The sequence below is a fragment of the Stegastes partitus genome, unplaced genomic scaffold (genome assembly GCF_000690725.1).
Source record: "Stegastes partitus isolate 25-593 unplaced genomic scaffold, Stegastes_partitus-1.0.2 Scaffold194, whole genome shotgun sequence".
Classification (NCBI taxonomy): Eukaryota; Metazoa; Chordata; class Actinopteri; family Pomacentridae; genus Stegastes; species Stegastes partitus.
The window spans coordinates 546588-567600 of record NW_007577925.1 but is presented as its reverse complement, the minus strand read 5'-3'; the positions used below and the strand labels follow the sequence as shown (position 1 = coordinate 567600).

General features: G+C 40.8%; 1 protein-coding gene across 1 annotated transcript in view; it reads right to left on the bottom strand.

The window, feature by feature from the left end:
* LOC103356344 (dihydropyridine-sensitive L-type skeletal muscle calcium channel subunit alpha-1) overlaps positions 1-21013 on the bottom strand; it is a 98569-nt gene that overhangs the window by 37470 nt on the left and 40086 nt on the right. The window contains exons 15-30 of the mRNA XM_008280448.1: positions 20355-20457; positions 20192-20261; positions 19960-20092; positions 18156-18285; positions 17955-18014; positions 15442-15548; positions 15215-15302; positions 14128-14235; positions 13963-14015; positions 11916-12062; positions 10814-11015; positions 10325-10483; positions 7153-7263; positions 6584-6684; positions 2381-2395; positions 1773-1788 (exon numbers count right to left, since the gene is read on the bottom strand). Of these exons, the coding sequence (XP_008278670.1) occupies positions 1773-1788; positions 2381-2395; positions 6584-6684; positions 7153-7263; positions 10325-10483; positions 10814-11015; positions 11916-12062; positions 13963-14015; positions 14128-14235; positions 15215-15302; positions 15442-15548; positions 17955-18014; positions 18156-18285; positions 19960-20092; positions 20192-20261; positions 20355-20457 (1603 nt within the window). The remainder of the gene's footprint in view (positions 1-1772; positions 1789-2380; positions 2396-6583; positions 6685-7152; positions 7264-10324; positions 10484-10813; positions 11016-11915; positions 12063-13962; positions 14016-14127; positions 14236-15214; positions 15303-15441; positions 15549-17954; positions 18015-18155; positions 18286-19959; positions 20093-20191; positions 20262-20354; positions 20458-21013) is intronic.

The window sequence follows — 21013 nt, the reverse complement described above, 5'->3', positions numbered from 1 at the left end:
AGTTGTTTTTTCTGTATACAGTACTTGAGCAGTTGGATTTTAAAAATCACTTAATTTGCAGCACTGGCTTGCATGTGCAGACATCTGCTATGAAATGAGCACATTAAAGTACATTACATCAAATTGACACCAAACACACAAGTTAATGCACATTTACATTTAAACACCAGAGAAGCAGGAAGCACAATAGGAGCAGGGTTTTTGTGATACCAGTTTTCAACATAAACTTATCATCTGTCTATAAATACTTCCTGTTCTCTGCTTTCACACAATAGATTCTCTGTTGTTTAGCATTTCCCACTTCTGTACAATGTTGAATCAGTGGGTATTCAGCCAAGAGTGTTAGCAAACAAGTACAACAAACTCTTGATCAGCTGTGTGCAAAGCATGATTTGGCACATCTTACTCATCTTCCTGTTTCACCAGCTCAGGATTAAACTTAACTGACACAGCAGGAAAAAGCCAGACTACATGTTGGATGATGGATAATCCACCACTTCATCACAACCTGACTCAGAAGCCATGATAAAAGAGTGAAAAGCTTGGCAGTGGTAAGGCCACTCTTTTCAGTGACTGGCTGCTGCAAAGAGTGGCCAAAGTCCACTAATCAAACATGAAACCAGCACAAAACAAATAAAAAATATAATGAGGACCTTCCAAGTGAGTGTATGTGAACAGGTGAACAGTGTGATGTGATGCTGAATGGTACAAAGTAAACAGAAATGTGCGGGAGAGAAGAACCCTACTCAGACTGAGGTGGGGATCTATAGTAGGAAAAGCACTGGGCCTATGCATCTCCAATTGCCCTGATGACCTGCACCCGCCATCACCTGCAACACCCTTCGATGTTCAAACCAGACCCAACGTTAAAAATGCATATACTCTGAATAAAGTATTGGTATAAAATGTATTGCCAGGCCTTAAAATGTCTTGTTCTATGTTGCAGGAAGAGTTTAATTGCACTTTGTTGTAAATGTACATGATAAATTGTACATGATTCATGAAAGCAAAAGAATAGTCCAACACAATACCAGGTAACTTCTTGCTCTTAACGGTAATTGGCTTAAATAGAGGGTTTAACAGGTTGGTCTTGTTTCCATCGAGTCACATTTCTTTCAATTTGGGTAAAATCAGTAAAACATGACTGATATCAAATCACACTGTGACAAAGTTGTTGTTCTGTGGTCGTGCACTTCACCCACCTTGCCTGGTGTGAATGCGTATGAATGGATTGTTTGAGGTGGTGATCGGAGAGGCCGTAGGAATGGTAGCCACGCCTCTGTCAGTCTGCCCCAGGGCAGCTGTGGCTACAATCGTAGCTACCACCACCGGAAGGAATTTGTGTGAATGAATAATCAACTGTGTTAAGCATCTTTGAGTGCCTAGAAAAGTGCTATATAAATCTGATCAATTAGTAATTGTTATTATTACTTACACAACCATATATATCATGGCATTCTTGAGTTTCCAATGACTCCTACAACTCTGAATTTTCTATGACGGAATCATAAAACAAAAAACAATCATGCATTTTGGCTCTTTCATAGTTTTATTATAGTTCTTCTGAAAATATGGCAAAATCTGCTCGGTTGAAAATATTCATACAGCAACTTGAATGATCAGTTTTGATGATGTAGAAAGCTACATTGAAATTTCAGAGTTACAGGAGTCAGTAGAAACTCATCACTACCATGATATACACGGTTTACACATAAGTAATTTATAAGTGCATGTAAACTTGTACACGACTTTATGTTACTGGCTAACAATACTGATGGTGCATGGAGGCTGATACAGTTTGTTTTTGTACTTCTTAAATCGAATCAAATCAAGTTTGCTGTACATACACAGTAGTACAGGCAAGATGAGAGAGCGTTTCTTCAGGATCATTTAATTAGTATGTTTTGAGGAATGCACGTCTGGGATAGGCAAGACACTAAACATTCACTCTCATTTTCTCCTGCAGGGGCCACTGTGTCCATGTGCGCTGCCAGCACGTTGAACATGGTGAACCTCTTCAGGTCCTGGTAGGTCTTCACAAAGACACACACATGATGGTGTGACGATGGTGAAGCCACAGATGCTGCCCAGAGCTAACTGTCTGCCTGTCCGCCCGGAATAATAATTATATTATTATTATTGCTATATTATTATTATTGTTATTATTTATAATCCATCCATTTTCTTCCGCTTATCTGGGGTCGAGTTACGGGGGCAGCAGGCGGAGCAGGTCATTCCAGACTTCCCTCCCCCCGGTGAAGCTTTCCAGCTCTTCCTGGGGGATCCCGAGGCATTGCCAGGCCAGCTGAGAGATATAATCCCTCCAGCGGGTTCTGGGTCTGCCCTGAGGTCTTCTCCCAGGTGGACGTGTTGGAAAGACCTCCAGAGGAAGCCCCTGTGGAGGCATCTCAAGTGGCTCCTTTCGACACGAAGGAGCAGTGGCTCTACTCCAAGCTCCTTCCAGATGTCTGAGCTCCTCACCCTATCTCTAAGGCTGAGCCCAGCCACCCTGCAGAGGAAGCTCATTTCAGCCGCTTGTATCCGCGATTTCGTTCTTTCGGTCATGACCCAAAGCTCGTGACCATAGGTGAGGGATGGGACGTAGATGGACTGGTAAATTGAGCGTCTTTCAAAGTGCATGACTTAATTTGCAGTTAGACTTAAGCTACAGTTTGTGCTCAACGTACAGTTAGAAATTGTAACGAAATTGTAAAGACAGATCTCTTCACCACGACAGTCTGGTACAGTGCCCGCATTACTGCCCCCCCTCTGGAGGTGACAATCCACCGGTTTCTGGCAGAGGACTCATTATTGAAGATAAAAGCCTGGGACCCATGAACAAAGCTGAGCAAATTGGTGGACATATGTTGGTCTGAGAAAAGAAGAGCAAAGGTTGTAAATGTAGTCACACCACCTTTTATTCTTATCATTTTTATTGTAATTATTTTTGTTGCGAACTCTATGTAAAGCAATTCAAAACAAATGTATATACCACCAGAGAATCCTAACGCATATGGCAAAGTCTGCAACACATCACCAACTACCAACAAAGGAGCAGGCTGGTCACAAACAGCCATGCTACACTATCAGATTAGCTGAATGAGTTCTATGCTTGCTTTGAGGCCCTCAATGTGGACCATCAGAGAAGAAGCTGTGCCCGAGGTAAGAACACAGAAGACTTCACTGTGTCAGCGATGGAGGTGCATCAGGTACCGAAGAGAATAAACTCACAGAAGGCAGCTAGCTCAGACAACATCCCTGGGTGTGCACTTAGGATCTGCTCATCAGAGTTGGCTGAGGTGTTTGCAGACATCTTTAACCTGTCCTTCTCACAGAACTTTCTTATAGACTCCAGTCAGTCAGAGTCGGCAGCTGCACATCCAGAGAACTGTGAGCACAAGGACCCCCCAGGGCTGTGTGTTGAGTCCCCTGCTGTACATCCTCCTCACATGTATAGCCTCCCAGAGCAACACCAGTATCGTCAATTTGCTGATGACACAGCAGTGATGGGAACGATCACTGCGAGGGATAAGACGGCATACAGGAGGGAGGTGACAGATCTGGTGGCCAGGTGTCAGGACAACAGTCTTAAGGAAATGATTGCTGATCCAAGGACGAGGGCGGAGCCTCACACACCTATAGACATAAATAGGACTGAGGTGGAGAGGGCGAAAACCTCTAAGTTCCCCTGTGTCCACAAGGATCTCACCTGGTATCATCACACATTATCAACGAGGCCCAGCAGCACCTGTACTTTCTGAGAAGACTGAGGAAGTTTGACATGCCAGCCAAAATTCTGTGTAACTTTTACAGAAGAACAATCGAGTGTCCTGAACAGCTCCATCACTGTGTGGTACAGAACCTGCACAGCTCAGGACAGGAAGCCTCTCCAGCGAGTGATTAAAAATATCTCGGCTCATCTCTGATGCAGCCTTCCCCGCACTGCAGGACACCTATTAAACCAGGGTCCTCAGGAGGACCCATGACATCATCAAGGACAGATCACATCCCCAGCACAGCCTCTTTATGCTCCTGCTATCTGCTTCTGTAGGCAAGTGATACAGAAGTGTGAAAACTAGAGCAACCAGGCTGACAAACAGTTTTTACCCACAGGCTGTAATTCTTGTGAATGACTGTTACACACTCGCGCTGACCTGGACCATCTCACTGAACCTTATGCACAAACATGTGTATACTGTGGTTTTTCTCCTCGTTGTACAATGACCACTGCTGCTACCTTATGTTTTCAAGTATATAACTGTTCACTGCAATGCAATATACACTTTCTAATCAATATTGCAACCACTTTACCACAGCCATAGTCACTTTATTTAAAGTGATCAGCAAAGAGTTTACTTGTACTGTGTAACTGTTTAGTTTTCTGTACATAGGACAATAAACCTCCTGAATCGTGAAAACCAAAAAATAGCCACTATGGAAACTGCTGGCAGTAAGCCTGCTCAATTAGGGCATTGTTTTAAGAAATAAACACTGCTCTATTCTAGATATAGTGTACAACAGCAGCTGTTCAGGTGGTCGATAAGGGGTCTTGCCATGAAGCAAGATTAGTCGAACTGTCTTTAGGTTTAATTCAGGATTTCTAGTATCCCAAAAGCAGCTCACTGTTGTAACATCATGGTAATCTATATTGCGTGGCTAATCTGTTTCAAGTTGACCTCAGGCGATCCAATGAAAATCTCACTACAGACTCAGCACTGACCAGTTCGATCGCTAAAATAGATGAATCCTGACACAGAAAAAAATATTTATAGTGAAATGACAAGCAATGCAGAGTAATAGACATTCCTATGAAATGCTTATTGTAGCCTGTTGTAGCTATGTTGAAAATGGTCATCATCTTAAATGGTGGTGTAAGAAAAAGTTAACTCATGCATGTATTAAAGTTTTTTTTTTTTTTTTAAAAATGGGCACCTGGTTAGTTCAACTGGTTGAGCAGGTGACCCATGAACAGTCCCCGATGCAGCAGCCATGGGTTTGAATCCAGACCATGGCCATTTGCTGCAGGTACTTCCCCCATTCTTCTCACTGCTTTCCTGTCTTTCTGTGTACTATCCTGTCCAATAAAGCCAAAGGGCAAAAAAAAAGAAAGAAAAAAAAAAAGATAGTTTTATTTTTACTGAATGAGTTACTGATTTCTTCAAAGCAACGCCAGGGTTTTACCACTATTGTCCATGTATCAAAATGTATTACATATTGTAGGGTTTTCATAGGGTTTTCCATAGAGTCGCCATGTTCAACGTGATGGCAGCACATGGACGCAGCGCTCCCTTCAGGAGACAGCAAGAGTGAAAGTTCTGAGTGTCTTGCCTATCCCAGACATTCATTCTGCAAAACTTACAGCCGAGAGACTTTACAGAACTTCAGGGCAATGAGCATTGCGAAAACTGTGGTGCTCGGTTGTGATTTGGACATACTACAGCAACACAGAGTTCGATCGGAGACTATGGCCGCAGTTATCCGAGAGAGAAGGAAGCACAAGCAGTACGAACGTAAACAAAGGAGGAGGACAAGAACTGGGATCCATGCCAGGCTAAAGGCTAACCCCTCCAGACCAGCAGTACCGTCCCTCCTACTCTCCAATGTCTGCTCCCTCCACAACAAGCTGGATTTTCGAGCTACGTTTGCTGAGAGAAACCCGCAGAGTGGAAAGACTGCTGTGTGTTTGTTTTTACAGAAACGTGGCTCCATGACAACATTTAATTGCTTTTAGTTATTGGATCGTGAAGAAACGCTCTCTCATCTTGTTTGTACTGCTGTTGTATGTACAGCAAAATGACAATACATTTGATTTGATTTGATATACACATTGTAGATAACGAGGTGTGTCAGAAAAGTTCCAGGACTGGTATCATAAAAGGTCTATATTTAAACCCAAACTACAAACGTCTGGAGGATTTATCGCTGACGATTTTGGCATGCGAAAAGTCAGCGCAAAGATGGTGCCGAAACTGCTGAACGATGACCAGAAGGATCAACGCATGCAAGTGTTTCAGGATCCAGAGACTAAAGCCAGAGCCTTCAGTGGAGGAGTCCGACGTCGCCAAGGCCGAACAAAGCAAGACAGTTGAGGTCAAAAGTCAAAGTAATGTTGATCGCATTCTTGGATGGGAGGGGCATCGTCCACTGTGAGACGACATCAAGATGGCTGTGACGACGGAGCTGTGGAGGATCCCAGAAGAATCCTTCCAGGAGTGCATGGCGGCGTGGCAGAGAAGGCTGGGGAAGTGTGCTAGACTACAGGGGGATTCCTTTGAGGGGGAAAACTTGTAGTTTGTAGTTTGGATTTGAAATATATTTTTTGTGACACCAGTCCCTGGACTTTTATGACACACCTCGTAGATTAGGTGAAACAACTACATTAACATTAAGTCAGGGCAATGTCTGCTGATGCATAATAACCCAATATATTTAATATTTAGTTTGTGCTTAAATATGTGAACTTATAATCAAAGTGTCAAAGTGTCTGTGTGCTTGTGTGTGTGCGTGCACATGTATGTGCAGGTGTGTGTCTGTGCATGTGATAGAGAGCGATGAAGACATAAAAGCAAATCATAGTTTTCACATCACAGACATACTCACATCAATTTCACTTAGGATCACGTCCACAACACTTCCAATGACGATGACAAAGTCAAAGATGTTCCAAGGGTCTCCAAAATAACCCTTTGAGAAAGTAAGACAATTGTAGATGTGTGTCTTGGGCCATAGTGGTTACATGTATGCATATTTTCATTTATGCAGTTGACCTGAGTACTGATCACTATTTAACAAAGATGTTCAAATGAATCGAAATTGAGTAGCATGAATCATGACAATTACTAACAAGCGGGATAATCAACGTAAGTGTGGTTTTAAACAACTTAAACATTTCAATATTGACCAAAAAAAATTGAATTTTACTTATACAGAATAATTACACATAAAATAAACACTTTAATAATTAAAGTAAATGAGTGGAGTACAAAAAAAGATAAATGCTTTTAAATTTGGAGTAATTACTTTAAAATAATATCAAAAAAATATCAGCAGTAATGTGATCTTTCATTCTTGTGTTTAATGATGGGAAACAGGGTTATATTACAGGACCTGCAGTGGATGAAAACTGTAATAACACACTGAATTTTGACTAACCTTAGCCTTGAAGGCCATGAGTTTAAGGATCATCTCCACAGTGAAGAGCACAGTGAAGATAACATTCAGCATGTCAGAGAGGTGGGTGACATGGGCAGACTGGTTGCAGTGCTGTGGATTACCATTCAATTATAGTTATTGAATAACATTTGCACAAATACAATTAAGACAATGTGAGCCATAATTATAACAAATAACTGAAGGTAAGAGTTTTCTTTTTCTGAAGAAATGTGTTTCCATGCTGTCTTCAACTGTTTATCAGACCAAATGCTTTCAAGATGGTAAGTTGGTGCGAGTGTGACAGGGTCTGAAACTGATGAGCATGTTTTACCTAATTATGATTGCTGTGATGTTCTATTTTGTTGTACATTTTTGAGATTAATTATTATCTGGTTGCTGTGGTTTTTATCATCATCATTCCTTGTTTTTAATTGCTTAATTGTTTTATTTATTGTATAACGGCATGATGTGTGGACAGCAGGGGATATGTGGGCAGCAGACAGTAGTCGCGGGATGGACATACACCGTCATTGTGCTGCTAAAGCCTCAGTCACAACCGGATGCATGACTTTTGGGATCGTATGTCCGCTGTGAATTTTGGGTCCCGTGGAGGCCATGGAGGTCGTAGCACTATAGGAGAGGTTGCAAGGGCTCTGTCAGAAATGCGTTAGAGAGGAAGAAGCCTGCCTTGTGAGTTGCAGGGGCGACATGAGATGTCCGTTCAGTTGCAACGTGCGATTGCAGTGGAAATTGTACAAAAACAAAAAAAAAAAACCAGAGACACTTCGGCGATCAAGATGATAAGCTATCTTGTAAAATTTGTTAATATACTGACAGGGTGTGGACTTAAGTGGACTTAACTTGGCGGTGACAGTTTGCCTGCAGTGTCACTGTCAGCTCTGGTACTGACTTCCAGCATGATGCTGGCCAGGAGCATCTCCAGTAAGCTGACCCGCTCCTCCAGCGGAGACACGTACTAGCTGCAACACATATATATTTTTTTTCTTTCTTTCTTCCTTTTTGACCAAAAAAAAATATTCGCTAATGATTACCTCTTAAAAACCCTAACGTTATGTCCCAATACAGTGTGAGATCTGTGCATCAGCGGTAAAGCCAACAGTTGCACTGTGTGTGTGTGTGTGTCCCAATGGTGCAACTACCACCGGTACCCCTACCGCTGGTGCCGGCGGGGCCCCGGTGCCATTACAGGGCCCACTCTTGGGCCCATGTGATGTCAATACAGTGGGCCTGCTCACCCGTCTCCTGGCCCCACAGCTCTGTGGCGGCCTCCTTCAGCGATGTTTGCACAGAATTGCTTTGTATCTTAACATACCCGTCACTGTTGCGACTGTGGAGTGCTCTTTTTCTAAGCTCAAACTCATTAAAACATATCTGAGGAGCAGTATGGGACAGTAAAGACTTAGTATGTTAGCAGTGCTCTCAAAAGAGAACAACAGAGCAAAGAACTTGGACTTGAGCGACTTTGCTGAGCGGAAGGGCTGCAGGATGAACTTTTAATGGGCGAGGACAGCTTAGTGGTTATTCTGCATTGGGATCAGTGATTTGCAAACTGAATTATCATGTCTGGAATGTAAGGAAAGGCTGCTTGTATTCTGTGTGTGTGAAAACATTTGGCTGCTATGCCACTGATGATGAATAATGAGTGTGATCAGATGCAGTGTTTTCATACATTCATACTGAGGCAGTGACAGAAAAAATGGCCCGTACACTGAACTGTACATCTGGTTACATTATGGTATATCCATTATTTTTTTTTTTTGAAGCAATAATGCAATCAACGATTACTGGCGAAACACGAGCTTGTGCTGTGAGCGTGCCTTTTATACTCCTGGTGCAGGGTGATGCACACCCGCCGTGCGTTTTGATTTTGTTCATGAGTTGTGAGTGTGTACGTCATGCTTAAGACACAAGGGGCACGTGCTCCCTCATGCGTGGACTTGCATCATAGATCACGGATTTGTCTTCCCACAGTGCCTTAAAAATTTGCATGTCTCACTTACAAACTCCTTGCAGGGGGAGCAAGTTACACTTGCAGTGTTGCTGTTTGCAGAGAATTCCTAGAATCTTTTTGACATGTCAAAGATCCTCTCTACGTGCTTACGGGCTGTCTGCGACTTTGACATTTCGCAAGACAGACTTGCGTGGCACGTACCATTTTGCACGTATTTGGATGCAGACAGGCCGTAGGAGCCCGTACAACCGGTTGTGACTGAGGCTTAAGTTGCATTTAAATACCCTTTAGACTATTGTACTAGTTTAAATCTTTTATAATACTAAGGTTTTTACTTGCTGGATTTTTACAATGAAAATGTAAGTCTTTTTCTCAGAGTCCTATTCTTGACAAAGCCGTGGAGGCATTTATTGTTAGAAAAGACTGCTTCGCTTTTATAGACGTAACTTAGCATATATCAGTAGGCCCTGCTGTTGGCTGCTGGGTTGGCAACACTAGCAGCAAGCTGCTATTTTGATGTTCTTTTCACAATGAATTGCAGCCTGTCGAGTTTGTATTTGTGGACAGGGTGTAATTACACAGACTTCTGACTGAAAGCTGCAGCCGCTACTGTTCAGGTCTGCTTGAACAAACCTACTGCAGAGCAAATGACTGTATTGTCGGGGAGGAGCTGTTTGTCTTGGAGGGTATAGAAGGAGTGCAACATTAGAAAGCAGCGATTATATATCTCCTGCAATTTTTGCATTTATCATTGCATTTCAGAGGATGTCATCACCAACAAGCGTCTGCAGCTGCCTGCTCAGTGGCTGACTGGCCAGAGTCATGTTGTTTCTAAAGAATGAGCAGAGACATTACCAGTGATGGCATCCACTACACTCTGGCAGCCGTGCAAGCTTGAACAATGAAGCCTGTCTATTTGTAATCAGCTGTCTCTTGAACAATAGGATTATTATGAAACTGTAAGGACAAAGAGCTGCCAATGACGTGCATCAGTTTTTGCTGTTACTTTAGCTTTCTGCTCACATAAATTAACCCTCCCAGAAACATTAAACAATGTTATAATGACATTAACATTTTTACAAACTGACCTGGTACCTGTTTTTTAATATATTTTTCCACTCTCATACACACACACACACACACACACACACACACACACACACACACACACACAAACTCATTTGTGTGTTGTATACATACCTGCATTCCTAGACACATGGTGTTGAGCATAATAAGGAGGAACATAAGGTACTCAAAGTAGCAGGAGGTGACGATGTACCACACCTGATACTGGTAGGGATTTTTGGGAATGTAACACCGAAGTGGTCGAGCCTTGAGAGCGTACTGCACACACTGACGCTGAGGGAGTTAAAAAGAAGCAACAGCAAGAAGTTATTCAAGTGTATAATTATGCATGTAAGTGGAACATACCTGCTGGAGATGAGGGTGCATGTACAGCAAGTGGAGCTTGTGCTAGAAGGCTTACAATAAATGGTTTTATTGCCCTTCTAGAAACAAGCCCTGTGGTCACAACTCAAGTATATTGTGCACACTTCAGTACATTTCAATCTTGTTGCTGTGGCCTCCACTCTCAAGCAGCTCTGTTTCCAGTTCGGGGTTTGCATATAGTATGTGAGTGGAACAGCTCACCTCTGTCCTTGCGCAAAGAAACTGTCCTTTTAAACTTACCTGATTTTTGTCGAGCTCACAGTTTTTATATTCCTGCTCTCCTTGCTCCTGAAAGGTGACGATGACGAAGCCCACAAATATATTCATCATGAAGAAGGCGATGAGGATGAGGTAGATGATAAAGAAGATTGAGATGGCCACTCTGTTGTCGTACACTGGGCCTGTGTCCTCTAAGTTTGAATCAATGGCTTTATATAGAACCCTGGGTAAATAACCAAATGGAAGAAGTCTCACACAAATGACACATATACTGTATATAAAAACAGAAGAAAAACTGACCCCAAGTCAGTAAAAAAAATAAGTGGACTGGGTATTAATTCTGCATTAGTGACTGCGGTATGCAACAGAAGTCAGTGCAATAATTAGAAGTCAAATGATTCTACATTTTCTTACCTTCCAGTAATTATATTACTTCTATGTTGGACAGTAGGACTTTGTTCTAAAGTCAGCTGAGACATACTGACCTTAAGCCTAGAGTAGGAATTCAATGCAACAAAAGTCAGTATGCCTTTCATTATTGACATTACTAACCTTTTGGTTTTTCAAATACTATGTGCACCTTTATTTTTGATGACAGACTCAATTCCCCTGTGCCTGAAGGATAACAGTGTTGCTCAAATTTCTGTCATTCTTCAAAGACTATGTTTTTTTAGCTGCTGTTTGCTGGATGATAGTTTCTGCAGAATTGGTGTCATTCTGTCAACCAGATATATATATATATGCTGGAATCCATCTGGGACAAACAATTTATCTAGGTCTCACTAGTCTACTCATCTGTGTTTTATTTCAGTGATAATAGGTTTTCTAATGTGTGTCATGTATCATCCCTAAAATTTTCGTTTTAGGCTGTTCATAAGAGAAAAGACTCTACATGTCAACTTAGAAACAATGCAATTACTGAGAGGTTATAATTTATTTATTTTTTAAAAATCTTTAGATATTTAGGTGATATGGCGCAAGGGTGTACTTACTTCTGTTGCACACTGTAAATTACACAAAGACTGTGTGGATGCTGCTTACAGTAGCTTACACAGCTTTAGGCTGTAGTGTGAAAAAAATTAAAAGCATCCCAAAAATTGCCACAAAACAGATCATGACTCACTTTGGCCATCCTTCAAAGGTAGAAATAGTGAAGAGAGCCAACATGCCATTGAAGATGTTGTCAAAGTTTAGTTCAGAGTTGGTCCATTCCCTCTCACGGACTTCCATCTCATGAAGTGCTCCTTCCTGGTATTTTATATACCAACCTCTGAGCCACAAAGTAGGAAGGAAAGAATTAGAATAAATCAGAATTAGAATTAGAATTTTTAAAAAAATAATAATAAAAAGAAAATAGAATAAAAGAAAGAAAGACAGGTTAAAAGGAGCTACAGGCAGGTCCAGTTAAAGACCAAGGGCCTAAGGTTTGTTACAATGCAGGTGTCTGGATAACATTGTGGTGTAGGGGGAAGTGAAGCTTCTGCCTTTCAGGATTAGGTTTTTCCAGACTATTTTATGGAATCATGGAATTTGCTCAGTAGCAGAACGTTTTCTCATTTATCATCACATGAGGTAAACATGGGGCTTAAGTTGCATTCAAACATGTGGTTGTATTTCTTTAGGTACCACACGGAGCTCCACTGATGAATTTGTTTGTTTGTGAGACTGAACTTTTGACTTTGAAAAATAAACCGTCACAGTGCTCTGCCAATCATTTTCTGGAAATGTATCATGATCAGCTGGACGAAAACGTCAGCTCATAAATGTTTTTCCAATCCTCCATTGTCCAATTTTGATGAGCCTGTTCAAATTGTAGCCTCAGTTTCCTGTTCTTAGCTGACAGGAGTTTTGCCTTTTCATACGTGGTCTTCTGCATACCTTTGTTGTAATGATCCCAGTGACTGTTGCCTTTCTATCATCTCACACCAGTTTGGCCATTGTCCACTGACACTCAGGCATCAACAAGGCATTTTTGCTCACTTGACATTTTCTCTTTTTTGGACCATTCTCTGTCAACCCTAAATGTGTTAGTGAGTGAAAATCCCAGTAGATCAGTAGTTTCTGAAATGTTCAGACCAGCTTTGTCTAGCACCAACAGCCATGCTACATTCAAAGTCACCTAAATCATCGTTCTTCCCCATTCTAAAGCTCAGTATTAACTAGTATTTGAAAAGGTGTGCCTAATGAAGTGGCCGGTGAGTGTATATGTGGTCAGTGTAGTATAACAGTGTACACAGTTTAGCATAGGATTGTTTAGTGCATGTGCATGTTCTATCTTCATTCATTTTGCAGTGTATCATTATGATGTGTTTTATGATCCGGGTTATTCGGTGCGTGGTTCTGCCACATTGCTAAGTTGATGTTAGTTATGCTGCACACAAACTAACATCCTATTTTCCTAACCTGGCACCATAATCCTCTAAAGATAAGTGGCCTAAACAGTAGATAGAGCAAATGTGACATTTTAATGGCGGATAATACTCCTTCAGTAATAAATGGTAAATGGACTGCACTTGTATAGCACTTATCTACCTTAGCGGCAATCGAAGCGCTTTACAATGTTTTCTCATTCACCCATTCACACACACACACACACACACACACACACACACACACACATTCATTGACAGAGCCACCATGCAAGGTGCTAGCCTGCCATTGGGAGCAACTTCGGGTTGAGTGTCTTGCCCAAGGACACTTCGACTGTGGAAGAGCCGAGGTTTGAACCACCAACTTTACAATCAGAGGACACTACCACCTGACCCAAAGCTGTCCATAAACATATATAAGCATATTTGAATTGTGTCACATTCTATGATGATTCTCATGATATTGATCAAGATTTGCTATTAGTGCAAAAGCCCATTAGCCGAAATGGTAAACAGTCACTGACGCAGTGCCCCATTTAGCTGTCCTACATAACTAACCACTTTAGTCTTACTCTAAATCATGTGATGATAACTGAGCAAATGACAGCTGATATGTTCTTAAAATCCTTCATAAAAGCTAGTAAGAGGCCTTCAATTATATCTTTTTGTCTACCGTGCTTTGTTTATTTTAAAGTTAAAGTCATCTTTAATGGCTCTGAATATTGCATTCTATAATATTTTATGAACCAAAATACATAGCATAAAGCAGAGGACTGAGATCAGATAAACACAAATCCTTACTTGCATTTTTCTTCGGTCATTTTGTCTGGATCTGTGCAGGCATAGAACTTGCCCTGGGTGAGCAACAGAGTAAATGTATTTATGAGAAGGTAGACTGAAAAGGGTTGTTTACGTTGCTCAACATGCATTCAGCAGAAGTGTGGCATTTTATTTGTCTTTTCTCACTTTGAAAAGTTGGACTCCAATGCAAGCAAACATAAAGTCCAGCAGCATCGTGACCAGTACAATATTTCCAATGGTCTTGACAGCAACAAACACACACTGAACCACATGCTAAAAGAGAAAGAGAACAAATACAGTAAATGATGAATCAGGCCAGCATAACGCCATGTATGGTTAAAGTCTGTCTGTTCATTGCCATGTTACCTGGATACACCGAGGTAATGCTGTGCTCACACCAGACACGAAGTCATCGTGCGATTCATGCCTATTTGGATGTGTGTATGCACTGAGTTCTCTTGCTTCATTCACGTGAATAATTCGCATCATTCACACGTTACACGCAGAGAGATTTGCCGGCTTGTCCGGGTCCATGGGATCCCCCAGAGACTACACAGTTCGGGGAATTCCACCACCTTCTCCAAGACCTGCATCTGGGTGACGGCTGCTTCCAGCGCCATTTTCGGCTGACCCGGACCCAGTTTGATGAGGTGTTGGAGAGGATCAGTACCAGGATATCCCTCCAGGATACTAACTACAGGCGTTCGCTGGGATAGAGTGATGTTTTTTCTGTGCCATGGACGAGCGGCCGCCAGCAGGAGTACGTTGACCACAGCGACAAGGAGTCAGCGGCGGTTTATCCCACTAGCATTGCAATAGCTAGCAACTTGGTTTGCGAGCTTGCTAAGTTGAAGTGGTGACATTCTTGTGTGTGGACTGGATGAGAGGGACAGCCAGTTTGCTGAGCACTGAGATCTGCCTTGGCTAGGGATTTAGCTACTTGTCTTCTGGGGTGAGTAAATCCATCAATTTTGATGTTTCAGTTTTTTGCTAACTGCAAAAAAATGAATCATATTCTTGATGTCACCAGAGAATCTCAACGCTGATTGGCCATCGTGGCGCGAAGGACTGCTAAAATTCAGATTTTTCAACTTGCGCATCTAACGTGAATTCGCGTCATTCATGCTTTTAAATGCGGCGAGAATCTCATCATTCACGCAAATAACTCGCGTCTTTACATTGACTTTACATGTAAATCATTCGCGCAAATGATTTTACTCGCATCTGGTGTGAACACAGCATAAGAGCTTACCTTGAGTCCTTTGGCTCTGTTGATAGCTCTCAGGGGCCTGAGTACCCTTAACACCCTGAGAATCTTCACAACTGAGATGGCACTTGATCTGCAAGGCACAGGCACAGTGCATTGTGTCTAACAGTGCAAGGACATGCTTCATCAAATCAGTGGGATAAATAATACAAGTATTTTCACATGAGAGGTCAGTCATTGGCAGGTGAAGTATAAGTCCAGACATTACGTACTCCATGCCCATTGAGAGGAGAGATACACTGACTACCAGAAGATCCAAGATGTTGAATGAGTTCCGGCAGAAAGACCCTTTGTGAAGAATGGCACCGTATGTTGTCATCTGAGAAAGAATATTGATCAATAAAATATAATAAAACACTTTAGCTAAAATTCAGAGAACTGACTAAACTTGTTGTTGTATTTTTGTTTTCAACTATTTTTTCACAACTAAATTGTGAAATTCAATTTTTTTCAACTGCCATGACGACACAAGGCTAAAATTTTAATCTCCACTAAAATATAACACTTTGTCTTTAAGTCATATGTCTTTAATTGGCTAGCTGACATGGCAATAAGTATTTGCAGGTCAGACCACCTTCATTTTGTCTTCAGGATTATTAAACAGCTTATACGGAGCTATGCCCAGTGATCTCACCTCCAGGAGTGTAAAGCAGTGAAGTACCATTACTTTTACTTGTATCTTGAAAACATATAAAGTTATCTCTCTGAACAACATTTTAGTATTCCATATTGTTATGTCTCATTCAAAAATGCAGAATTATCTGTACTTTGAAGGGGCAGTAACTTTATCACTGTTCATATAAAGAAGGTCGATACTTTGCGCTGATGCCCAGTTCAAACATCAGACCACTGAACAGAATTTGAGCTTAGATTCATGCTAATCTGGCCAAAATCACATTATATACAATTTTTGAATTGAATCTGAATGCAGCTCAGTCTAACTGAGACCTGGTGACTGACTCAGTCAGTTAAGGATGCTTCCCCACTTCTTTGGTCATCACCTGGCAGGTGTACTTATACTAGGTTAACCCATCCAGTATTGTTGGTCTTATTGTCTCGACAGACCATACTTCTTTCCATCTCATTAAACATAAATGCCACTTTAGAAAAGTAATTGATCAACTTATCACAAACTGCTAGTCAGTCCATCCAACCCAAGCAACAATCTCTTCAATGAAAATTCTCCTCCAGGTATATATATATATATATATATATATATATTCCCTCTGCAGTCAGAATACAGTCAAACTTCCCACCAAAACAAGTTGCACTACGTGGTGCACATTCTTAGGCCTCCAAGCACACCTAGCAAGAGCTCTCTAACTCTAAATCTGTCTTAGGCTCCCCCTCCTCTGTCCAGAAGGCCTTGAAACAGCTGCAGCCACATACATAGACACGTCTCTTATCTAATTTCCCTAAATGCACATCCTTTCCTCAGCTCCTCTCCTCTCATCTTCGTCTGTCCCACCAGAGATTCGAATGGAAAAGAGTTGTGGTAACAAGTATTTAACAAAATGAGGCATCCATGCCTTGATGCCATCAGTTTCTAGCAACATGACCTTGTCACTTGTGTGCAGTTGTCTTGATGATGTATATGCACAAATAAAGCCATATGTGTGCATAACTTCTTTAATAACCACATCACTAGAAGTTGTGTCAGCAACATAGAAGCTTGTTCATTGATGGAAACATTAGATAAACGTAAGATGACCAGTGTATGACCTAAATGAGTGTGTGGGGATGGCAGAAAATACATCAAGTTAGTATTCTACGGAGGAGACAGCTGAAAAGCAAACAACTCATGTAGTAATGTTATTATTTCAATTCAAAATGCAGACTTTGTTAAGAGAGATTTGTCACTCATTTAGCCAAAGACACTGCTTGATGAGCTGGATACACTTTTGCAGATGCATCCAAAGTAACTCAGAACTCTTCAGTTTGTGAGCAGTTATTCAATATCAGAAATTTCCTTAACATGTCATATCAGGACACTCCCTCTTTACTACCCTCCCCTCTGACAGACTCAGAGTCATTGGAGCCCGTACCAACAGACTAAAACACAGCTTTTCCCCATGGCTGTGAAGAGACTGCTGCAGGAATCATGACACTCCCAGTTTACGGACTCATCCTAACAAATGCTCTTTCGCACTTTTTATAGAGTGTATATTTTATTGCTATTTCATTATTTGTATCACCTTTTAACTTCTTTTCTTAGACTGTGACCACATTAGCTGCTGCAAAGATGATGCCAAATGAAATTTTGTTGTAGTTCTTGTACAATGACAATGAAGCTTCTTCTATATTATTGATGTCGCTTTAAACGAACACTCCCCACATTGAATCTCTGATCAGAAGGACAAAAACGTAAGGAGAGGAATCGTTGAAAGGAATTGAAGATTCGACATGAAGTGTCGCATAAAAGTGTTATTCCACAAAACATTTTCTCCAGAGCAGTTTTACAGTCCCTTGTCAAGATTTCCTATTCTGTTTCTCTACTGTTGAGGTGGAGACCATTCTCACAAGAGTATGTTCAGGTCAGTTGGGCTGAGATGAATGTGAAGGCTATGGTTTACATAATTATTTCTCAAACTATTCAGTGAGTCAAAATGACCTTTATGGAATCATGCAAATTTTTATCTTTCATCTTTTCTGTTTTTTTTTTTTTTTTAATTATTATTTGTCACCCATCTGTAATAAAAATGTTCATTGTGATGCCTGTTATTACCTTGAGCACAATTTCTGCAGTGAACACAGAGGTGAAGACTATATCAGCATAGGCCAGCACCTAAAAATGTCACATTATTTATAACGTTAATAATACAATATAAAAAGCTGAACATATTAATTAAAACTAACAATACCAGTATACAATAACAATATAACTTAAATATTGAAATTACAGTGTGACAACCATGCACTTTATCACCTGGTTTCTGAAAGACATCGGGTCAATAGGATCCTCAGCAGCTAAAGAAATCGATGACAGCAGGATGAAGAGAAGGATGATGTTGGTGAAAGTAGTTGCATTGATAATACGATGGCAGAGCTTCCGAAACCTGAAATTGTCAAAACACATATTTATTACCTAAAAATAACAATGATAAAAGAATCTATGGAATGTCTTCAGACAATAACAAAACCATTCAAAAAGTTCATGAGGAACTGTAAGTTAGGTTATTGTGATAAATTGTAATAAATTGTGATAAACTATTTCTGTCATGTCACGTAAATGTAGCTATAAATGACACTAGGGTCCAGATGAGTGCTGCTCACTCTTTAATCATTGTTAAGAACACAGTGTCTGTCAGCAAACTTAAAGGCCTTTAAAAATATATATTCCAACTCTAAACCTCAGAGTTCCTCCCACGTTAAATACAATTAAAGGGAAGTGCTTTCAAAAGCAAGAGCTGGACTTTTCCCAAATCCAGTAACAGCACAGTTAATTCATTAACTCTGCACTCTTCACACAAAATAAGATACCATGACTAGTGATGGGTCTTATCATCTAAAAGATATATTCAAATAATATCGATTTTAGTATTATTTAAACAATGCATAATTGTAAGGTAAGGTATGTAATAGCATAGAAGTGGTCCTGTGAAAAGTCTTTATTATGAAAAATAAAAATTTCAAATATTTTTTACTTATCACACCAAGACACACTAAAATTTGCAGTTAGTAATGAGGTCTTGAGGTTCTTTTAAGATACACTTTAGGAACATGGTTATGGTCCTATTCATTATCCTGTTAGTTGGTATAGTCACCATTGAGGTACTTTAAAGACAAAAGTGAAACAATACAACCCCTCCAACAAAGAACAGCTTAAGAAAATTACTCTGAAGAATGAGAGAACATCTCTCCAATCCTAGCAAACACAGCTATTCCGCTTGCAGAGAAGGACATACAAGGTACTGAAAAAAGAAAATATTAGAATCCCCGCAATGAAGGGTGTATCAGCCGTTGTTGCATTGAGTTCCCAATGGGGGCCTGTAACTTTAATGCAATTATCCTATACTGTTTTTGATTTTACATCAGAATAAATATGTTACTGTTCAACTTCAAGTAATCCAATTACTGTAAAGTGATACAATTTAGAAACAACTGACATTTATGTGATATTGCTCAGGGGTGTACCTCTGCTGTATACTCTACTTAGACACCTCCAGGGGCAGCTTCTGAGAAGAGACTGTCAGTACTGGATATTTTTTGGAAATCAGTAACTGTTCTGCTGGGGATAGAGTTCTGAGAAAATGGGATTCCCTTTTCACAAAGTTTCTGAAGTACCCATTACCTATTCACCTGAACAAAACATGTGGCCAGACTTCACCTTTTCTGCATTATCAACTTTAAGTTTAGAGATATGATGCATTATACATATTTTGGTTACAGCAGAAAACAAATTATCTGCCTTGGCCACCATTAAAATGTATGAGCTCCAATCTGTGTAAAGGCACCAAATTTCATGCATTTAAAATTAAAGCCATCATAAAAGTGAAAGGGTCTGAATACTTACATCCACTGAAATATAATACTGACAAGGATAACAATCTGATAGAAGCATTTCACAGGACCAGCTCGCCTGCAATAATATGCTTTTATTCTCTAATTTTTCAAACAAAAATACTGTTTATGTTACTAGTAACTACTTTCATACAGTGAAAGTGGGGTGGGGCCATGAAATGTGTACTGCATTTTATAACTATCAACACCAACAATCACAAGCATCCTACTTGTTCTGAGGTCCAAAGATGAAAAATGAGCTGGCTTCAGGCATTGGCACTGCTTCCTCCTTCAACTGCAGATCTGCCATTGGACGAGGTCTGGGACTGTCTGGCATTTCAGGGTCCTCCTCTTCATCATCACCTGGCCAACGGAGAGAAGGTCAGATTAGAACAGGCCTGTCTTAGTGGTCAGTTTGGATTCGTATGGATGATGATACAGTATGGAGGCACTGGGATTTACCAGGAAAGTCTGCAGGAGGGAAAGGGTCTTTGATCTCATTGACATTAGACTCAAACTCGTCAATTTTGAGCTGTAGATTTGAAAATAAACAGGTGAAAACAAAACAGAGAAAAAACATTGTATTTTTATTGTGCATGCTCTTGGATCCTCTTTGAAGCCTCACCTTTGCAGTAGTAGGAATACCTTCGACACCTTTGGCCCTTTGCTCGGCCAACTTTTTTGCCAGGTTAGTTTTCTCCTCTGAGGCCTTGTCAGGCATATTAGCCCTATAAATAACAGAGGGGTAGATTCAGCTGATTAATGTATCTGATACCGTTTATTTAACAACACAAGCCACAGTCATCAGTCAGCAACCCCACTCTTCTTTGCAGGTGTGTACATCTAAGGGTTCCTCAGTCTCACAGGTTTTAAAGTGTGACTACAAAGCTTCTTTAAAGGCAGAGCCTGCTCGAAACTGCTAAAAATTGTATTCATTTTAGTTTTGAAAACTGGAAATGTTTATGTGGTTTTATGGATAGTTTTCCTACCTTCTCACCTCAATACATCACTATGCCAGATGCACCGGTACCTTGATTAGTGGGTGGTACCAGTTAGCACTACATCAAGGTAGGCTGCTCCCTCTCTTTCCTTCCTCTTCCAAGCCAACACTGGCATTGATCTGGTCTGGCAAGGCGAGGTCTGTGTTCGGTGTGGTTAATCAGCCCCTATTGCATGCTCACATACTCTTCATTTACATTCAAATTGTGCACTCTTGCCATTCTCTCTCGATTGTCACTGTGTAGCAGGTGTAATGGAAATTCAGACTGGTCTCCACTGGCTGAC